Source organism: Aethalodelphis obliquidens, unplaced genomic scaffold, assembly GCF_003676395.1.
Source record: "Aethalodelphis obliquidens isolate GAN/ISIS:26980383/991018 unplaced genomic scaffold, ASM367639v1 scaffold41, whole genome shotgun sequence".
NCBI classification, from domain to species: Eukaryota; Metazoa; Chordata; class Mammalia; order Artiodactyla; family Delphinidae; genus Aethalodelphis; species Aethalodelphis obliquidens.
In genome coordinates, this window is record NW_020837985.1 from 9,444,251 (window position 1) to 9,462,590 (window position 18,340).

The 18,340-nt window shown below is 48.6% G+C and overlaps 1 protein-coding gene across 1 annotated transcript in view; it reads left to right on the forward strand.

The window, feature by feature from the left end:
* The window catches only part of TG (thyroglobulin), a 242,372-nt gene that overhangs the window by 71,965 nt on the left and 152,067 nt on the right, over nt 1–18,340 (forward strand). Inside the window, exons 26-29 of the mRNA XM_027132515.1 lie at nt 1,901–2,092; nt 6,887–7,051; nt 14,315–14,380; nt 16,431–16,511. Of these exons, the coding sequence (XP_026988316.1) occupies nt 1,901–2,092; nt 6,887–7,051; nt 14,315–14,380; nt 16,431–16,511 (504 nt within the window). The remainder of the gene's footprint in view (nt 1–1,900; nt 2,093–6,886; nt 7,052–14,314; nt 14,381–16,430; nt 16,512–18,340) is intronic.

The window sequence follows — 18,340 nt, forward strand, 5'->3', positions numbered from 1 at the left end:
CAGGGCAGCACTGTGCAGTAGAACTTTCCGCAGGGATGGAAATGCTCAATAAATCTCTGCTGTCCAAAATGACAGCCAGTAGCCACAGGTAGCGGCTGAGCACTTGGAATGTGGCTACTGCAGCATGAACTCTGACGAACTGAAATTGGTCTTCGAGTAGTCACACGTGGCTTGTGACTCCTGCTGTGAGAGCGGGGACTGTGTCCGGGGAATCACAGCTGGTGGGGCAGCAGTAGCTGTCTCAAGTGGCTTAACTGTAGCGTGAAGGATGACAGAGCCTTAGTAGAGGCACAGACAGAATGTAAGAGAGATCAAGGGAGGGAGATGAATTCTAACCGTATAAAGCTGGGAGATGGGCCCTTTAAGTCAAGCTGGGCTTTGGCGAAGGGTGGGCGGGGGCTTGGCCTGGCACAGTTAGAGGACAGTCAGGCAGAGGGGGGCTGCGTGAGCGAAGGCTTGGAGGAAGAAGATGCTGGCTTTTTGGAGACCTGTAATGTATCTGCTGAGCGTCAGCTAAGGGCCAAGCTCATGGTTCAGCCTTTTAATGTCCAGTCTATCGTTTCATCCGCTCAGCATCTGTGAGGATTGTATACCATCCTCGCCGGTTACAGAAGGGAAAGCTGAGGCTCGGAGGACCTAAGAACTCACTTGCCAGGGGTGCTGCGGGGATTCGCACTCGGGTCCGCCTGGTTCTGAAGCTTGCACTCTTGCTCCCACGCTGTAAGGTCTCCACCACCTTTAGGTGCATGTGTTGGTTAAGACCTGGTGACCTGTCAGGCCACTGGGAGGTCAGGGCGGCCAAGCGCACAGGCTGTGGTGTTCTTTCTGCCGCCAGCAGCTGTGTGAACCTAGGCCAGACTGTTCACTCGTTAAGGTTCTTTCCTCAAGTGCAAAATGGGTATAATAATAGCACAGACATGTTGGCTATAGTGAAATATATATATCTGAAAAAGCCTCATATTTGCAAAAAGATGCTCTAAAAATAACTGGGCTTTTATGGGAAAACGAGACTTAGGGACAGGCAAAACTCAAACCATGCCACTTCTAGCCAGAGGACTGACAAAAACAGTAACAATCCGATTTAAAATGCTAGCAAAACTTTAAAAGGAGACATATTGAATCCATCACAAAGAAATGCTACTGTAAGTGTGAAGGGCAACGTAGCTTGATGGGGGAGGGGAAGGCCTGAAGAGGTTGAGGCACACAGATGCACGAAGGGAAGGGAAAACGGCCGTCCTCACTCTGAAGACAGAGCTGCTGGCTGGTCTGAGGCAGAGGAAATCCGTGGGCTGACGGGCATCATGGAGTCCTGTGTTTCTGCAGCTTGCTGCCTTCAGCTGCACGTGTATGTGCTGCACTCACCTGTAGTTGGATGACACAGGCAGCGACAAGCTGGGAACACTGCAGATCAGCCAGTGCAACCTCAGCATTGCAGCGGCCGAGCTGCCTGGGCACCACGTGTTCAAACCACTTTGCCTTACAGAAACACACGTGACAGCAGAGCGGTCCGAACCGAACTCAAGGGCAGTGAACATTAAATGAGGCCGTCTAGGTAAAGCACGTGGCCTGGTGTCTGTGTGTATAGTTAGAGCTCAGTAAATATTTGCTGGTAATAATAAAAACCATAATAAATGCCAGTCCTCCACACCTCCCCTTCAGACCCTCAAAGGTGTGGTGGGTGTTTGTCTAGGTCTGCTGCTTTGGGGCCATGGCTTTGGTGGGCTCCATTGCTCTGCACACACGGGAGGCCCAGGATTTTCATGGCACAGAGAGCATCTCGGTGGACCGCACCCTGTACCTGGTGTGGTCAGAGGGCCCACTGTCATGTGACCAGCACGCTCTGCTCAACTCTGCATTGTTTTGAGATCTTAAAAAAATTTTTTTTCTACCTTTTCCCCAGGCCAAGAATTCACCATGACAGGTCAGAAAAGCTTTGAACAGACTGGTTTCCAAAATGTGCTCTCCGGAATGTACAGCCCTGTCACCTTCTCAGCGTCAGGAGCCAGTCTGACCGAAGTCCATCTCTTCTGTCTTCTTGCCTGTGACCGTGATTCCTGTTGCGATGGCTTCATCCTCACGCAGGTCCAAGGAGGTAATATGACAGTGAGGGCTGGGGCTTCCCTCTTCCACGACCTGTGGTCTACAAAGTTTGGGGAAGGCGCGGGATTGCAGAAGACAGGATCCACAACACGGAGAATGCCTGGAGAAGCGGCCACACTCACTTAGAAAGTGATATGCACAAAATTAGGGACTATCACGACCCTTCCAACAGGTCACATACTATGTTGGCCACTTTGCGTTTGAATACCATGTTTTTCCTTAGTTCTGCCTTCAGAGGAGATATTTCGAGCTCCATTTTCACAAACCAAGAAACTGAGGCTCAGAGAATTCAACTAGCTGCTCCTAATCACCCTGCTCCTGACACAGTCACGAGTGATGGGGCTAAGATTTGAGCCCAGGTGTATCTTCAACAGCATCTCACTGCCGCCTCTGAAGCTTGGACCCACCACATTTGGTTGAAAAATGTTAGTTCATTCCCATCACCCATGATCGTTCATTCAGTGATTGATTATTTATTGAGTGCCTACTGTATACCAGGTCATGTGACCCATAGGGCTGGAATTTTCAGTTGTCTCTCAACAGTGGGACTAGACTTCTGTTTACAGAAATAAATCCGTGTCCTTGGCTACGTAGCCTCGTGGTTGTTGAGAAGGGGCTTAGGTCAGACGGACCTGGGTTCTAGTCATCACTCTGTAACTGTCTCACTTTTCTTGAACAAATTGCTTAAACTAAGTTGTAGGTCCCTTATCCATGAAAGAGAGATAATGATAATTCCTATTTGACTATTCGTTATAAAGATACTGGGTGCAAAATGCTGGACTTGAGCTTGGCTCCTGGTATGCTATTCATTTAGTGACAGAGGGACTTCCCTGTGACCAACTGCATGATTGGCAGCTTCAGCTAATGGAGAATTCTGAAGATTAAAAAATATATGAAGTAGTCTTATATATCTTTTTATGACCCTCACTTCCAGTCAGCTATAAACCTTAAGTGATCACCATACCTGTGAAATCCAATGTTCCAGGTATTGGGAATCTATAAAAGGAGCTTAGAATGTGGTCGGGGAGGCGAAGGTACCATGAAGGACCATAACCTTCACTCCCTCATCTGTGCTGTCATCCAGGCACGTATGGAGCTCCGCTGTGCACCAGGCTCGATACACAAGGCGACACAAGTGTCTGAGGCCGTAGGAGGCTTGAGTGTAGAGGAGGGAGATGTCAAGGGGGCTTGGTGGTCAGGGAGAGCCCTCTGGAAGAGGAGAGACTTGATCCAGGCTTTGCGGGATGGGTAATGTTTAGATGGTAAGAGAGGAGAGAGAGTCTGGTCGGAGTGGGTATTCCTGGGAGCTGAGCTCAGTCGGGGAGACCGCGTATTCTGGAGAACATGATCTATGACACTGGACTTATCAGTCTACAGACCCAAGGCTATGATCAATTCCAGCATCTGTACATCATTCCCTCCAGACTCAGAGGTAGATACTGTTGGCTGTCTAGCTTGGTCACCTGGTGGGACAGTTGTATGGTGAGTGATGGAAGATATCGGGTGTCAGATTTGGTGATGGGAAAGGGATATTTGGGAAGGTCCATATGGAGTGGGTATATGCTAAGTATGAAGTGGCTTTAAGACATTCACAAAATGTGGACTGAGCTTTTGGATACAAAGATGCAGAGCTCAGAGAGGGAGTCTGGGTGGGAGATGGAAATGTGTGAACAGCCAGCGTTGAGGTAGTAGCAGAGGTGTGGGTACGGATGGATTTCCTAGGAAGGGGGTGCTGGGTGAGAAGATGGAGGAGAGTGGGACTGATCCCTGGGGAATATCTACATAACTGATGGAGAATCTGCATAGAAGACAGAGAGGAGGAGACCCAGGAGAGCAGCAGGTCATAGAAACCAGACTGGAGACGGTTGAAAGATGAAGGAAGTTGTCAACAGTTTTGAATGCTGCTGGGTGTTCAGACAAGGTGATTCCTGAAAAATGCTGAGGTCAGCTCGCAGTGGTCAGCAGAGGCTACAGTGAGAATGTTTTGTTGGAGGTCAAAGGAGCCCAGGCAGGAATGTGGATTGAAGTAAGTTGAATCCTAAAATTCCTTCTAGGTTTAATGCTTTGTGGTTATGTGATGCGCATTCATGTCAGTGTTTAGATAAGCAAAAAAATAGACATTGTACACACACATATACACGGACACACGCACACAGGCACACCTCATTTTATTGTACTTCATCGTGCTTCGTAGATGCTGCGTTTTTTTACAAATTGAAGGTTTGTGGCAACTCTACACCGAGCAAGTCTATCGCGCCATTTTTCCAGGAGCATTTGCTCGCTTTGTGTCTCTGTGTCACATTTTGGTAATTCTCAAAATTTGTCAAACTCTTTCATTATTATTACATTTGTCATGGTGATCTATGATCAATGATCTTTGATGTTACTGTTGTAAAAAAGATTACGACTCGCTGAAGGCTCAGATGCTGGTTAGCATATTTTAGCGACAAGGCACTTTTAAAGTAAGGTATGTGCTTTGTTTTTTTAGACGTAATGCTATTGCCCCCTTAGTAGACTACAGTATAGTGTGAACATAACTTTTATAGGTACTAGGAAACCAAAAATTCCACGTGACTCACTTTCTTGCAACTTGTGCTTTATTGTGGTGGCCTGGAACCAGACCTGCGACTGCTCTGAGGTGTGTCTGTATATGTCTTCTTGATGTGTGCCTATATTTAGAAACACTGCAATTCAAATCCAGGGTGCTTTCTGCCTTCTTTAATCTTAATGTCTTTTCTGAGGATACCACAATTTCCCCAGATGTTCGATTACTCACCAGACCACAAGATTTTTCAAATTGGAAAGGTTGACTTCATTTTCCTTAGGATCATCTATGGAGTAATTACTTTGTTCTGGGGAGCAGTAAAGCCCACACAATCCTTTTTTCCATGACATTTCTGGCTAGCAGTTTGCCTGTCTTTCCCTCCCAGTGTAACCCGTGATCCGTGAATTATGTTGATCTGAACAACCACCTCGCAATGCTGCAAGTTAAGCTTTTCTTTGAGACACACATCAAACATCAGGCAGATGTTTTTCCCAGTCTCGTCTGATGGGCAGTCCTGGAATTTTAACTTGTGAAGCTTTGGCTGGATCTGCTGATGACCAGGAACAGAATCCCGCTACATGCTTTTACTGCAGTCTGGAAGGGCATTTAATTTCTGGTAGAGTCCCCCTTGTCCCCGCCCCCTTCTCCCCTGCAGGACTCCAGCCCCTCCAACCTCCAACCCTGAAATGGCTTTGTTTCCACTGATAATTATTAGTGAAAATTCATGAGGCTTCTGGACCTACATTTCATGAGCCTACTTGTAACACAACAAGGAGTTGAGGCAACTTGGAAATGGGGTTCAGTGGCACTTGTGTGGCCTGAGGCTCCCGGGAGCGTAATTGAAGCCGGCTCACGTGATCAGCAAAGTGATTTCAAATCTCCAGCTGGCGCCCACCTCTCAGACACCCGGAGTTCTCATCGACACTTGAGCATTAGTTAAAGAAGAAAGCTGCCTGCGTTTCTCTTCCCAGGTCTGAGAGCCGGAGGAAAAACGTGCCCCACCTCTTGTTTAAGTCCATGATTCTTCCTTTGGCTTCGGAGGGGGCAGCCGCAGAGCTCAGGCTTCCTCTGGGCTCTCGGCAGGCGCTTACGCACCCCTGCTGCCCTGTGCTCGGCTCCGGCTCTGGGTCCGGCCAGGCCGGGCGAGGCACTCACTGCCCTCTGGTCCTTCCTCTAGTTCTGTGCAGTCACTCAAACAGCCCCATCTGTGAAGTGAAGTGGCCTCACCAGCTCAGGGATTCTGGGACCCGGCTGTGCGCTAGGATCACCTGTGGTGCTGTTCACAGGACTAATTCCCAAATGCCACCCTTGCGACCTGTCAAGTCGGAACCTCTGTAGTTGGTGCCCAGGAACAAGCACTTTCAAAGCTCTCTCTGTGGTTTTGATATAATCGGTCTAAACACCCTGGTTTGAGAACCACCGAGTTAGTGGGTCTCTCAGGTAACTTTTTACCACAAAGATGCTGCTGATGATAATGATGACGATTAGTTTTAACTACTCAGGTTAAAAGCGGGACAGGAGAGAACAACACGTCAGATTCATAAGCCAGGCATCCGTGAGTCCCCTACGTTGGGGAGATTTTGGTGCAAGAAGTTTGAAACTTATCTGGATTTGGACATAAGTTAGGATAAAGAAGGGAATAGGAGCTGCGGGGTGGTATATTTCCTTTTTCTTTTCTTTTCTTTTTTTCCCCCAGGAGAATCTGAACAACTATACTACCTAGCAGGGTTATGTATCCAAATAATACATAAAGTATGTAATTTCTAGATCTCAATAAATTCGGGCAATGTACTTAACTTATATGAAGCTCAGTTTCCTCATCCGTGAGATGGAGAAAATAATGTCAATAAGAATTAAGGAGATTAATATACTTAAAGTGCTTATCATAGCGCATATCATTCCTTGAAGCCTCAAAAAGATGGAAAATGGAGACAGAGGATTCTGGCAGTAAGACCCCTGGTGGTATCAGAGGTGTCACTGCTGCTGTCCCCATGAAGAAGGACTCTCATGGAGGAGGAGGTAGTGTCCCTCCTCTCAGGAATTTTCCAGTAAGACAACTGCAGGACGATTGGGGAAGGATAGCCCAAATTAAAACCAGGCTCCTGAGTTCCGGTGTCCACTCCCGAGGAGTTGTTGCCCGCCCACAGCCTACAAGCCTCTCAGGGCACAGACGCGTGTCTCTAAAGGGGCTCTGCTTGGTCCCCATCACACTGACCTCTCTCCCATCTCATGACTCTGTAGGTTCCATCATCTGTGGGTTGCTGAGCTCTCCCGATGTCCTGCTTTGCCATGTCAGAGACTGGAGGGACCCTTCGGAAGCTCAGGCTAAAGCTGCGTGTCCTGGGGTGACGTATGAGCAAGACAGCCGCCAGGCGACGCTGCGTCTGGGAGGCCAGGAGTTCAAGAGTAAGCCTCTGCCTTCTGCACGTGTGCGTTCCTTCACAATGAGCTGTCCTCACCAGCAAGGTCTGCTCCTTTGCTGTGAGCCCTCTCCATACCCTGAGGTGTTTATCCTTCTGAAAAGAAACTGTACCCAAGAGGGGCAGAAAAAACAACCAGAGCATCTCAGCAGCGCTCCACGGGAAGCGTGACACAGCTCTGGGGCCGCAGGTTGGCTGGGGGGAGGCTGGCTCAGCAGGGCAGCTGCACTGACCTTGACCGGGCTCTTTCATGTGTCTCGGGGGTCACTTGGTGGTTGACCGCTCTTGTCTGGATTTGGCCAGGGTGGCCTGGCCCTACTTCATGTGCCTCTTCTTCTGGATGAGCACGTTCTCCTATGGGCAGAATCAGGAAAGAACAAGGGAAACAAGCCAGGCCGTTGAAGGTTGAGGCTTGGGTCTGTCCCTGTCACCACTGCCTCACTGCACTGGCCCGGCCCGACTGGAAGTCAGGAGTGGGGAAACATACTCCATCCTTTAGTGGCAGGAACTGCAAAGTCCAGTGTAAAATGTGTGACTACAAGGTAGGGGGAAGAACTGGGGCCAAAGATGCGGTATGTCCCCCAGGGCTATCTCCCTGGGTGTATTTCCCCTCTGTCAGTCAAGGAATTCCAGGAGATAACCACAGCACTGCCCATCCTAGATACAGGGGCCCAAGGAACTGTTGGCCCCCCGACAGGGGCTCCACTGACAGAAATAACCATTGAGCTTGCTCCTTGCCCTTTTTTCTTTCAGAAGCTCTTCCAACATTTTCCATAAACGTATAAGCACTGGATCTAGAGATCCCCCCTGAGATCATCCGCCCCACTCCTCATTTTACAGGGAGGGGCCTTAGCACCCGAGGCCCCGGCGGCCAGTCAGCTCTCTCTCTGCCTTCCCCAGCCCCGGCCTCTGCTGCCTCTCAGCAGACCTCCACCAGGGAGGAGTGGAGACTGCTCTGTCCTGAGCCAGGGACCACCACGCCAGGGCTACTCAGTGTGGTCGGGACCAGCAGGCTTAGCATCACCAGATGATCATGAGAAATACAGATTCTCAGGCCTCTCCCCGGACCCCAGGGAGGCCCCATGAATCTGTTCTAACAGGCTGTCTGGATAATGCCATGCCCGCTAAGTTTGAGAAGCACTGAGTTAGGTGACCTGGAAGTTTCCTTCCGACCTGGACAGTCTGAGTTTTCAGCGTAAACGGGGCCCAGCTGCTCACTTCCCTCTTCCGGACCCAGTGTGCGGTTGGCGGCAGCCTGGTCCATCTTGTCTCCTCTCTGCTCTATTTATCTGCCAGCCTGTGAACTCAGAACTTGACCCCATGGTTCCAGTCCACCCTCTGAGTTGAGAAGGGTGAAAGCATGAGCTGGTGTCAGCCAGATAGAGGAGAGGAGGGGACTGGGCAGAGGTCAAAGGAGCCGTGAGATGCCCTGGAAGGTGGTCCTCTAAGGGCTGGCAGAGACCATGTCCTTTCTCCCGGAGAAGTTTCCATGCTTCTCAGTGTACTGCAGCCCTTGGGGTTCTAATGGCAGAGAGCTCAATGTCACCTCCTCCAAAAGCCCTCCCTGACTACCCCTGCAGGTCTTATTGCTTCCTCCTCTGCAGAGCTTCGTGCATGCTGCATGCATTGCTCTGTTAGACAGTGCAGTGGGCAGTGCATCTAAACCCAGCCTTTGCCTGGCTGCTTCCCTCCCTGGCCCGGCTTAGAGTTTGCCCCCTGGTGTTGAATCCCACCTTTGGACACCAGCTGTGTGACCTTGAGCAAGCCAGTAAATACCTTCAGGCCTGATTGCTAATGGAGTAATGACAGTTTCCCTCTCACTGGGTTGTGAAGATGAAAGGAGAGGGTAAACAATGGCAATGGTGATAGAAACATCTTCCGTGGTGCTCACTAGGAGCCAGGTCCTGCTCCAAGGTCCTGGCCTGTTCTAACTCGTGAATCCTCAGCACAGTGCTTTAAGGGAGGTACTACTGGGACTCTCCTGGTGGTCCAGTGGGGAAGACTCCGCGCTTCTACTGCAGGGGGCATGAGTTCCATCCCTGGTCGGGAAACTACAATCCCGCATGCCGCATGGTGCAACCAAAAAGGAAAGAAAGTTTAATTTAAAAAAGGGAGGTACTATTATCATTATCCCCATTTTACAGCTGAAGACACTGAGGCACACAGAAGTGGGGCTTTCCTAAGGTCTCAGAGCTTGCACGTAGAAGGGAGCTGAAACCAGGCATTCTGGCTCCACAGTGACGTTCATAACTGCTTCCCTATATCGGCACTTACAGATGATACACGTGTAGAACTTAGTATGGTCTCTGACACATACTATTACTATTAGGTGATTTTAGTATCATTTAAAAATCTGTCATTTTTTGTTATATTTAAGAACTGGACTTACTATATAATATATAATAAGAACTGTGTCTTATTAATTTCTGGATTCACACCATGGAGCATAAAACCTGGCATAGAGAATATACACAGTATCTGTGGAATGCCTATTTACCAAAGCCTGGAAAAAATATTGCAGAATCTGTGGAATTCCATGAGGTTTAGTTTCTTTTGGGGTAAGTAAAATCCAATAGCTTATTTCTATGATGGGTAGTAAACACATGGTATCCATTACTCTGAGAGGTAGCCCAGTGTGGAAACAAGCACTTGAAGAAAGACATATGATCCATTCATGGGCAATAAATCCAGAGTGAAATGCTTAACACAGAGTGTGTGCTTGGTACGTGCCCAAGAAGTGAAGACTATGCCCTTGTCTGGCCTCCCTGAGGAGGAGTGATTACCGAAGACTTTTGAAGTTCTTTATTTTTTTCAGTGCCCTCTGTGTATGTATATATTTTGGGGTGCTGGCAGAGCTTTAAGAAGGGAACCCTCTGATGGGGATTTCAGGCAGCCTGAGGCATATTCATGATGTTCCAGATTGAAGGTTGACTTGCACACAGACTGATCTGGAGGCCACCTCCGATTGGGAACAATAGGGCCAAATCCTTCCTTCCCACAGTAAGACGTCAGCCTTCAGTACAATTAACCCTTGAGAAAATAAACATAGGGATCTAAATTCTTACTAAAGGGTGAAGAGCTGATAAGTACCTTTTCCTAATGGCAGATATTGATGGAGGGATACTGATGGAGGGAAAGAGGAGTGAGGATTCCAGGTATCCGAACAACTGAAGGAGACACTGTGGAGTGGATTGGTAGCACGTGGGAAGGGGATAGGGATAACAAAGAGGATTTCTAGCCCTCCCACGGTTGGTTGAGGGCCAGCCTCTTCCTTCCATTTTGCAAATGGTTAGATGGTTTTTAAAATACAGACTCTGGAATCAGACCCCAGGATTCAAATCCCAGTGTGAATGCTTACTAGTTATATGAGCTCTCTGTGTCTTGGTCTTTCCAATTATAAAATGAGGATAATGGTGACTTCTGACGCCTGGGGAGATTGGGAGGATTATAGGAGGAAAACATGTGAAGCACTTGGAATAGTGCTTGGAGCGAGGCGGGCACTCAGTAGATACTGGAGACCCTGGAGCAATGGTTGGCATTTAATGGTTGGCAGCTGAATCCTGCTTCCCCACCCATCCCCCAGTTCCGTGACCTTGTTCAGAGCACCTAACCACCCTGAGCCTCAGGGTCTTCATCTGTAAAATGGGGGCACACTTTTAAAATATATTACATAAGGCAGTGCTAACGTGCTCTACAGGCTGTAGTTTAAGGTATCGTTTTCCGAACCCCAAGTCCCTGGTCCCCCAGTCGCACATGCAGCAGAGGCGCTCTGTAGGATGTCCGGTCTGGACATCCGTTCTCACTGTTCAGCTCACCGGTACGGCAAGGGTCTGCTTCAGCAGGTGGTTCATGGAGAATGAGTATTTTCTTATAAAATGTAAGTGAATTGATTGCCAGTTGTAGGAAATCACAACCCAACGGAACACACTAAATTCAAATAGTAAGGGCGTCAGCATCCGTGCCGCATTTTACAAAGCATTTTCACATCCATCAACTCAACTGATCCTTTTTTTTTTTTTTTTTTTTTTTTTGTTCCTTCAACTGATCCTTTTGACAGTCTGGTGAGGCAGAGGCAATCTGAGGCAGAAGTGTGAGGTTATATCACACTTTTGCTCATGGGGGTGAATTTTATAGCCGTGACGTGTCACACTTCAAGAAACTATCTTTACATTAAGTGCCATGGCTGGGGCTTCAACTCAAGCTGTGGAGACCGGAGCTGTCAGGGGCATCTCTCACTGTCTGCTGCAATGGCCCTGCATCTAATTTACTGGAAGCAGAAAAGTGCTTCAGAGGTACCCTTGTATCATACCAGCAAATTAAGGAGTCTGGTAATTGAGAATTTTGCTCCCTGGACATCTCTCTGGGGCTGCTGTACTCCAGATATTGGGGAATGAAGGTCATCTACCAGCATATTCTATTTCAAGATTTTAAAGGGCTGTGGGGAGAAGGGAACAAAAGGTGCAGGAAAGGCAGCGGGTCAAGTGTGCACTGCAGAGATGAGCTGGGAGGGGCACGACAGCCGTGGCGAGGGGAGTTGCTGAGCAAGCCCAGCTATCGCTCGTCCTGACAAGCAGCTGGGTGTGAGGTGCCAGGCCAGGTAGCAGACGAGAGACAGGTGGAGTGGTTTCTGCTCTCAAGGAGCTCACAGGCTAGTTGGGGTGACAGATATGGACATTATTAAAGTAGAGTGGGCCTCCTATTTGCTCATCTTATGGACTGATGAAGGATTGTGGGACGCAGAACCCCCTTTAGCACTTCTCTCCTCTTTTGTTAAGCCAGCCAACTCCATGGGAGTAGGGTAGACTTCTAATATTACCCAGAACAAACAAATACACCCCAAAACAAACAACCCCACAAATCACCCGGAAGCAGTCTTATCAGCAGGTTTCACTGGCTGTGAGGTTTCTCTTTCCTGTCGCCGATTTCTGTTTAACCTGGTGCCAGGTTGGCGTGTGTCTCCGTAGAAGAGTCCACTCGGGGTCTGTCTCTCCCCAATTCCCAGTGGACGCGTCAGGTGTTCTCAGCTGTTTGGTGTTGTCTGGATCATCTTCTTATTTCTAAGAAAAACGACTTGGGAAGCTCTGGGGCTGCACATGCCCCATTTCTGACAACACCTTGCAGTGCAGATGAATTAAAAAATAGGCAGACTGAACATCCCCTAGTGCCCACAGGGATTTAAAATTGGACAGGAAAGACAGGCCTTGGAAGAAATACTCCTGTTTTTTTTCTACATCCCAAAGGCTTCATGTTGTTGATTAATGGTGAGGCTCAGCCCGATGGCTGGCGTTCTCTTTGTGGGAGTCTGTTTTGTATCAATGATTGTCACTACCTTGGGGTGCTGGGAGCTGAGTGGAGGAACTTACATGCATCTATAATGTTCATGGTCACCCAGGGCATCTGGAGTAGATGTATGATGGACACCTAGACACAGGATGCCTCTCTTAGTTCTTTACGGTAGCTGTCATTAGGAGTAAGCTAATGACAGAGCCTGAGACAAGGATTCAGGAGTGTAGTTTATGTAGGAAGGGCAAGGAATATAAGTAGAGACGTAGTAGAAGTGATGATACAGAGAAGAGAAAACGGCCTGTAAAAGATGGACTCTGAAACCTAGGTTTTCCAGTTTAGGATCGTGCCCACTCCCACGTCGTAGATTCAAACTACTCATACCACGTGCCCCCCAACCCCCACCCCAGATGTAGCACGTGATCTCTGCAGAAGTGTCCTAAAGTCAATTAAGACCACACAATACCCATCAACCCTCGAGAGTCAGGCTCCCTGCCAAAGCCCCACAGTTCTAAATGTGTGTGTGTTCCTGCAGCCTTGATTACAGAGAGAGCAGATCACATAAGGCAGAGTCTGCAGGCCTGTTTGTGCAGCAGGGGTATTTTAACTCAGTTACTGTGGAAGGTATGGGACGATGTCTGGAAAGTCTAAACCATGAGCCAGGAAGAGGAGGGATGAGGTTTCCTTCTGTTCTATGTGTCTTCTCACCATCAACAATATTGAACTGGGGGAGTTTGGGGGAATGGAGTGCAGGATCAGAAGCCTGCATTAGGAAAACTAATTTGCTGGCCAGCCTTCTTGTGCTTGGGCAGATGAGGCTCTGCACTTACTTGGTGGACTCTGAAAACCATTGATTGCTTTGTTTTCCCTATTCGTTTGTCTTTGCATTCGTTACGGTGCTGAACACTGGTTCTATGGCAGGGATAATAATAGGTGTGGTGATATAAAGAGGAATAAGGCCCATTCTCAGCCCCTGGAAGCTCACAGTACATTCAAGGAGCTGGAAAATTATGGTCAAGCATAAGGTTGAAGACAGTCATTCCCAGCCTCACAAATACCATCCCCATTTGCCAATGGGGCAAGACTCTCAGAGGATGTAAGTGACAAGGAAAATTAACACAGCTGTTGAGGCTTCTATGAATTTGGCTCACTTTAAACCAATCCATAGTTCCTTAAGTGATTCTCAGTGTCGCAGGATCCTGACCCCTCCCTACAATAGTCCTTTTGGTACTCTAAGAAAGACACGTGGGCTCTGGTTTTGGAGGATGGAGGGAACGAAAAGTGCCCACTGAACTGAGACGGTATCTTGACACCGTAAAATGAGGCAGGCAGCTCGAAATAATCAGTGGGTCTATTTATTATAGGGTAACTTGCTCACAGGGCGGGTTGGGGATTGAGCATCAATGCTCTGGAAGCATTAGTAGCTGCACTCTGCACTGCTGAGGAGCCACTAGGACAATTTTATAATTAACCTAGCATATGGGGGTACGTACTTGGAAACAGGACGTGCATTCCTAAGTGAAGATTTATGAATGGGTAACTACTCTCGTATGCTGGAAATACATCAGCCAAGGTCTTCATCATTGTTTGGAGGCCACCAGAGCATAGAGGCCACCTGGGCCTAACGGTCAGTAAACAATGTCTATTAACTACCAAGCCCTTGATGACAGAGAAGTGATTTATGGCACAGTACGGCCCCAGGCAGGGTCAGTGGAAGGACAGAAAGGATTGTAGGGGCCCAAGATGGCATCAGTTATGCTAACATCCATAATTCTGGCCAGCTCTGGTTTTGTACCAGCAGCTGGAGGAAAGCTTCGAGAAGATTTTGGGATGTGCCTTGTGTGGGAAACAGAGTCTCAGGCCCAGGAGGGGCCAGTGTTGGGGAGGTAAGGCAGTTACGATCACGGTGGGTCCCCAGTAGGAGCAAGCACACTCAAGCTCGTACAAATAAACATCTTCTTTGCAGGTCTGACACCCCTGAAAGGAAACCGGAGCACCTTTACCAGTTCCCGGCAGGTTTATCTCTGGAAAGGTAAGCTCTGTGGTGGGAGGGGGTGAGCAGACACTGATCACAGGAGACGGTCTGGACCCACTTCTCACTCACAAGGCACTCTGCTCCCCAGAGAAACAATGTAGAGATTTACTTTCCAAGTGAGTGCTCTGTGTGGATAGAGGGGCCCCAACTCTCATCAGATAAGATACCACAGTGTAAAACAAAAATGAAAAGTGTGGAAACCTAAGGAAGGATGAAGGAAGTAAGCACTGGTTCCTGTGAGATCAAGTTCATTGACCACAAGCTGCCCTTGTTAGTAGGATGGGAGCTCTGAGGCCACCGCAAACTACAGGAGGCATTTCTCCAGGGAGCCTCGGCCGCAGACCCCTCCTTCCCCGAGGCTCGGTGAGGGACAGGACCCCAGGGGGGTGTGCCATGGGCTCCTGCTTAGAGCTGATGCTACCGTGGGTTCATGGGACAGGTTGGGCTCAGATGAAATGCATATTTGGCATCTCTTTTCTGCTTTCTTTGTTCTCCTTTGAATTTAATGAACCTTGACCTAGTGCCTACTCAGAGCCAGGGACTGTGGAAGGCATGTACAATGAGTCTAACATGGTGAGAGAGATGAGTGAGGCACAGCCTTGACCTGGAAAGGGCCCCAGCCTCAGGAGGGAGCAGACAGGCGGGGGTCCTAGGTGTCATGGTCCTAGGTGCCGGGTGAGAGACATGGGGAAAGATCCCGGCCACTGTACCACTTCCCTCCTCTTCCCATGATCCCTCCTGACTGATCTCCAGTCCTCTGAGAGATAGGACTGGTGACCTGATTCTATGCCTGTGAAATAGTGTGAGAGAGCACAAAGGGTGGGCTTAGAGTGACTGGGTAAGAATTCTGGTTCCTTTACTTCCCACCCGTGTGAGCTTGAACACATGGGTGACAAGGCAATAAAAATGGTCCTGGCCTCATAGAGTTGTGTGAGCATTGGCTCAGTAATTCCTGTAACGTACTTAGTACAGTACCTCGTGCATCATCCATGCTAATTAATGTGAGTGATGGTGGTGGTGATGATGGTGGATGATGAGCAGGAGAAGGAAGAAGGAAGAAGAAGGAGAAAAGGAGAGGAGAGGGGAGGAAGATGAAAGGAAGGTGCCCATCATGGTTTTCATTTTAAGGTGATATAATGAGATGATACACTTCTTTTCTCCTTTAGTAATACCCATATGGTACATGCGGGGTTGATATTCTGTTCACTTTTCAGACAAAAAAAAAAAAAGAGACTTGGAGAGGTTAAGTGAGATGCTCACAGGAGCATCTCAGGAGGTGGTCCTGGGGTGGGACCCAGACACTGGTTCCAAGTCCAGTGCTTTCTATTTATTAGAAATTTCTGTGTTGTACAATATAGCCTTGTAGCTTAATGACTATAAATGGAGTATACCCATTAAAAATTGTGAATCACTATATTGTACAACCTTAACATATAATATTGTACGTCAGTGATGCTGCAATTAAAAAAAATTAAAATTCTGGTAAATGATTTGCTAGCTGGTGAAAAATTAAGGACTTGCTTCTCCCCAGGACATTTGCCCCACTAAACAGAAGCACCCGAAGACCTGCCTAAAACCTGGTTCCCCCGTCACGGAAGACCTGTTCCTGACTTGGGAATTTCATTTAATTTTTTCAACTTCCAGTTCATCTACTTTCCACCTGCATGTTCTGGGATAAGTTATTTCAAGTCTGTGAGTCTCAGTTTTCTCAAGAGTAAAATGGAGGTCTTACTCCTTCCCTTCACAGGGGGTCGTAAAGACCAATATTTATAAGCATATCCTGTTAACTCTAAAAGACTTTACCAATGCTAGCAATCTCAATATCAAGGACAATAATAGTTCTCTTACGGAGAGGGTGGCTGATGTTCCACAAAAGGCCGAAGAATGCAGACCTATGCCGCTGGATTTGTTCCAGATTGTATTGGGGCACCTGGCTGTGGACCATGAGTGTTTCCTACATTGTCATTACCATTTTGTTGACCAGAGGAATATCTCCCCTTTTCCTCCCCAATATTAGAACAGCGATCCTTTTCTTTTTTTCTCCTAGATTCTGACATGGGGTCTCGGTCTGAGTCTATGGGGTGCAGACGAGCTGTGGAACCAAGGCCAGCGTCTCCAGCAGAAACAGGTACCCACCCAAAACCTCTTAATATACTTGGTGTCTGGCTGGGGAGACAGATGGTGATGCCAAGGGTCTGGTCGATGAGTGGACCCATGAACACCACTCCATTCTGCAGCCATGGACCCCGTCTAAGCTTCTAATCCACTATCCATTTCGTTAATACGGACCACTCCTCGGAGGGGCAATTGGCACAAAAAGTAAGGTGAAATGACTGCAAAGTCACCACTGCTGCTGAGAAAGAAAACAACCATAATAACAAATCCAGCAAAAGACTATTAAAGAGCAAAGTTCATCTGAAGGTGATCAGTGCCTTTGATTATGTACACGCTGAAGAATGTAAGCAAAATGTTCATGTTCTGGAATTGTTTATGGATGAGATGTCTGTGAGGGTCTCTTGAGAGAGAGTCATTTTATGCAGTGGAAGATGTAAATCCACAGCTTCCTAGGGGCAGCGTGTGTGTGGTGTCTGAGGCTTCTCCAATGCCCGAGGCTACAGTTGTTTTTCCTTAGGTGGAGCTGAAAGTCCGGGTTGGGGGCAGAGGGAGAGGGAAAGAGAGCCACATAGAGAGAGAGAGAGAGAGGGGAGGGGAGGAGGGGATAGGGAGAGGGGAGGCAGTCAGCCTGCAGCACGGTGGTGGGGGACAGCACACCAGAGGGGAGAAACACCACATTGCACAGCAGAGAGACTAGGGCTGGAGCGGCTTTTGGCAACTCATTACGAACTGCATGGCCATGGGTACTTTGCTCACCTCCTGTGAGCCTCGATTCCTGCTGTGTAGAACGTACCTTGCTTTCCACTTATCCTCTTATAAAGAACATACCTGGAAGACATCTGGCACATTGCCTGGTACATAATATCCCCAGATGCCCACACAATGGTAGTTTCTTCCCTTTCCCATGGCTTTGGTGCAGATAAAAATGAGATCATGTACATAAATCATTACAACTGGGGCTCATCCCATACTAGCTGTTCAGCAGTTATGAGTTTGCTCTGCGTCCATAGAGCTGAGGGCTCGAGGGCTGTGTCCTGATTCCGAGTGTGGCCCTCAGGTCAGTAGAGCAGGGTTCGAATCCCAGCCCTGTCTCCATCTGCCTGTGCAACCCTGAGTCATCTTCTCTGAGCCTCAGTTTCTCCTTCTTTAAATGAGAGTAATAGCAGTCCCCATGAGACGGGATTAGAGGATGTAATTCTATAAGTTGCCGTGACACAGAGCAGGTGCTCAAAAACCGGTAGCTGTTATTATGTGGTAGTTGGGATTATGATCCTAGCACCGAGCCTGGCTCGTAGCAAGCCTTCCTGAAGGTTCTGTCCCCAGTCCACCTCTCTTCCTGTGTTGCCTGTCGGACAGCAGATCCCAGCTGGGGATCGTGCTAGGGTCACGGTGCATATTCCCGTCCAAATGCCTTAACAGCTATGCCCTTCTGCACCTTCGGAGGTTTGTAGTGGCAGCTTCAGTCTTGCCAGCGACCTGGGGGGAGTGGGGGACTGGGCACCATCACAGGAGCCTTCCCCTTCTTGTTCTCAGGTGCAAGCCTTTAGCTGGGTCCCTCCTGCACAGAGACCTGGCCCCTCTCCTGTCCAATCTTTGCCTGCACTGGCAATCGGCATATTGGTTGTGTCCTGGGAGCCTCCCAAGCCCATGGCTGCTGTTCAGGTTTCTCTGCTGCCACAGGGGCAGGGGGAGTGAGCTCACCAGGCAGGGGAGCAGCAGTGAGCCCACTCCCCCTTGAGACTCCTGGGTGCCGGCCCTGCCTCTGGTGCTTTAAATCCATCGCCGCACAAACGTTGACAGCCCTGCTCATCGCTGTCATTCTTCCCATTTTACCAATGAGCA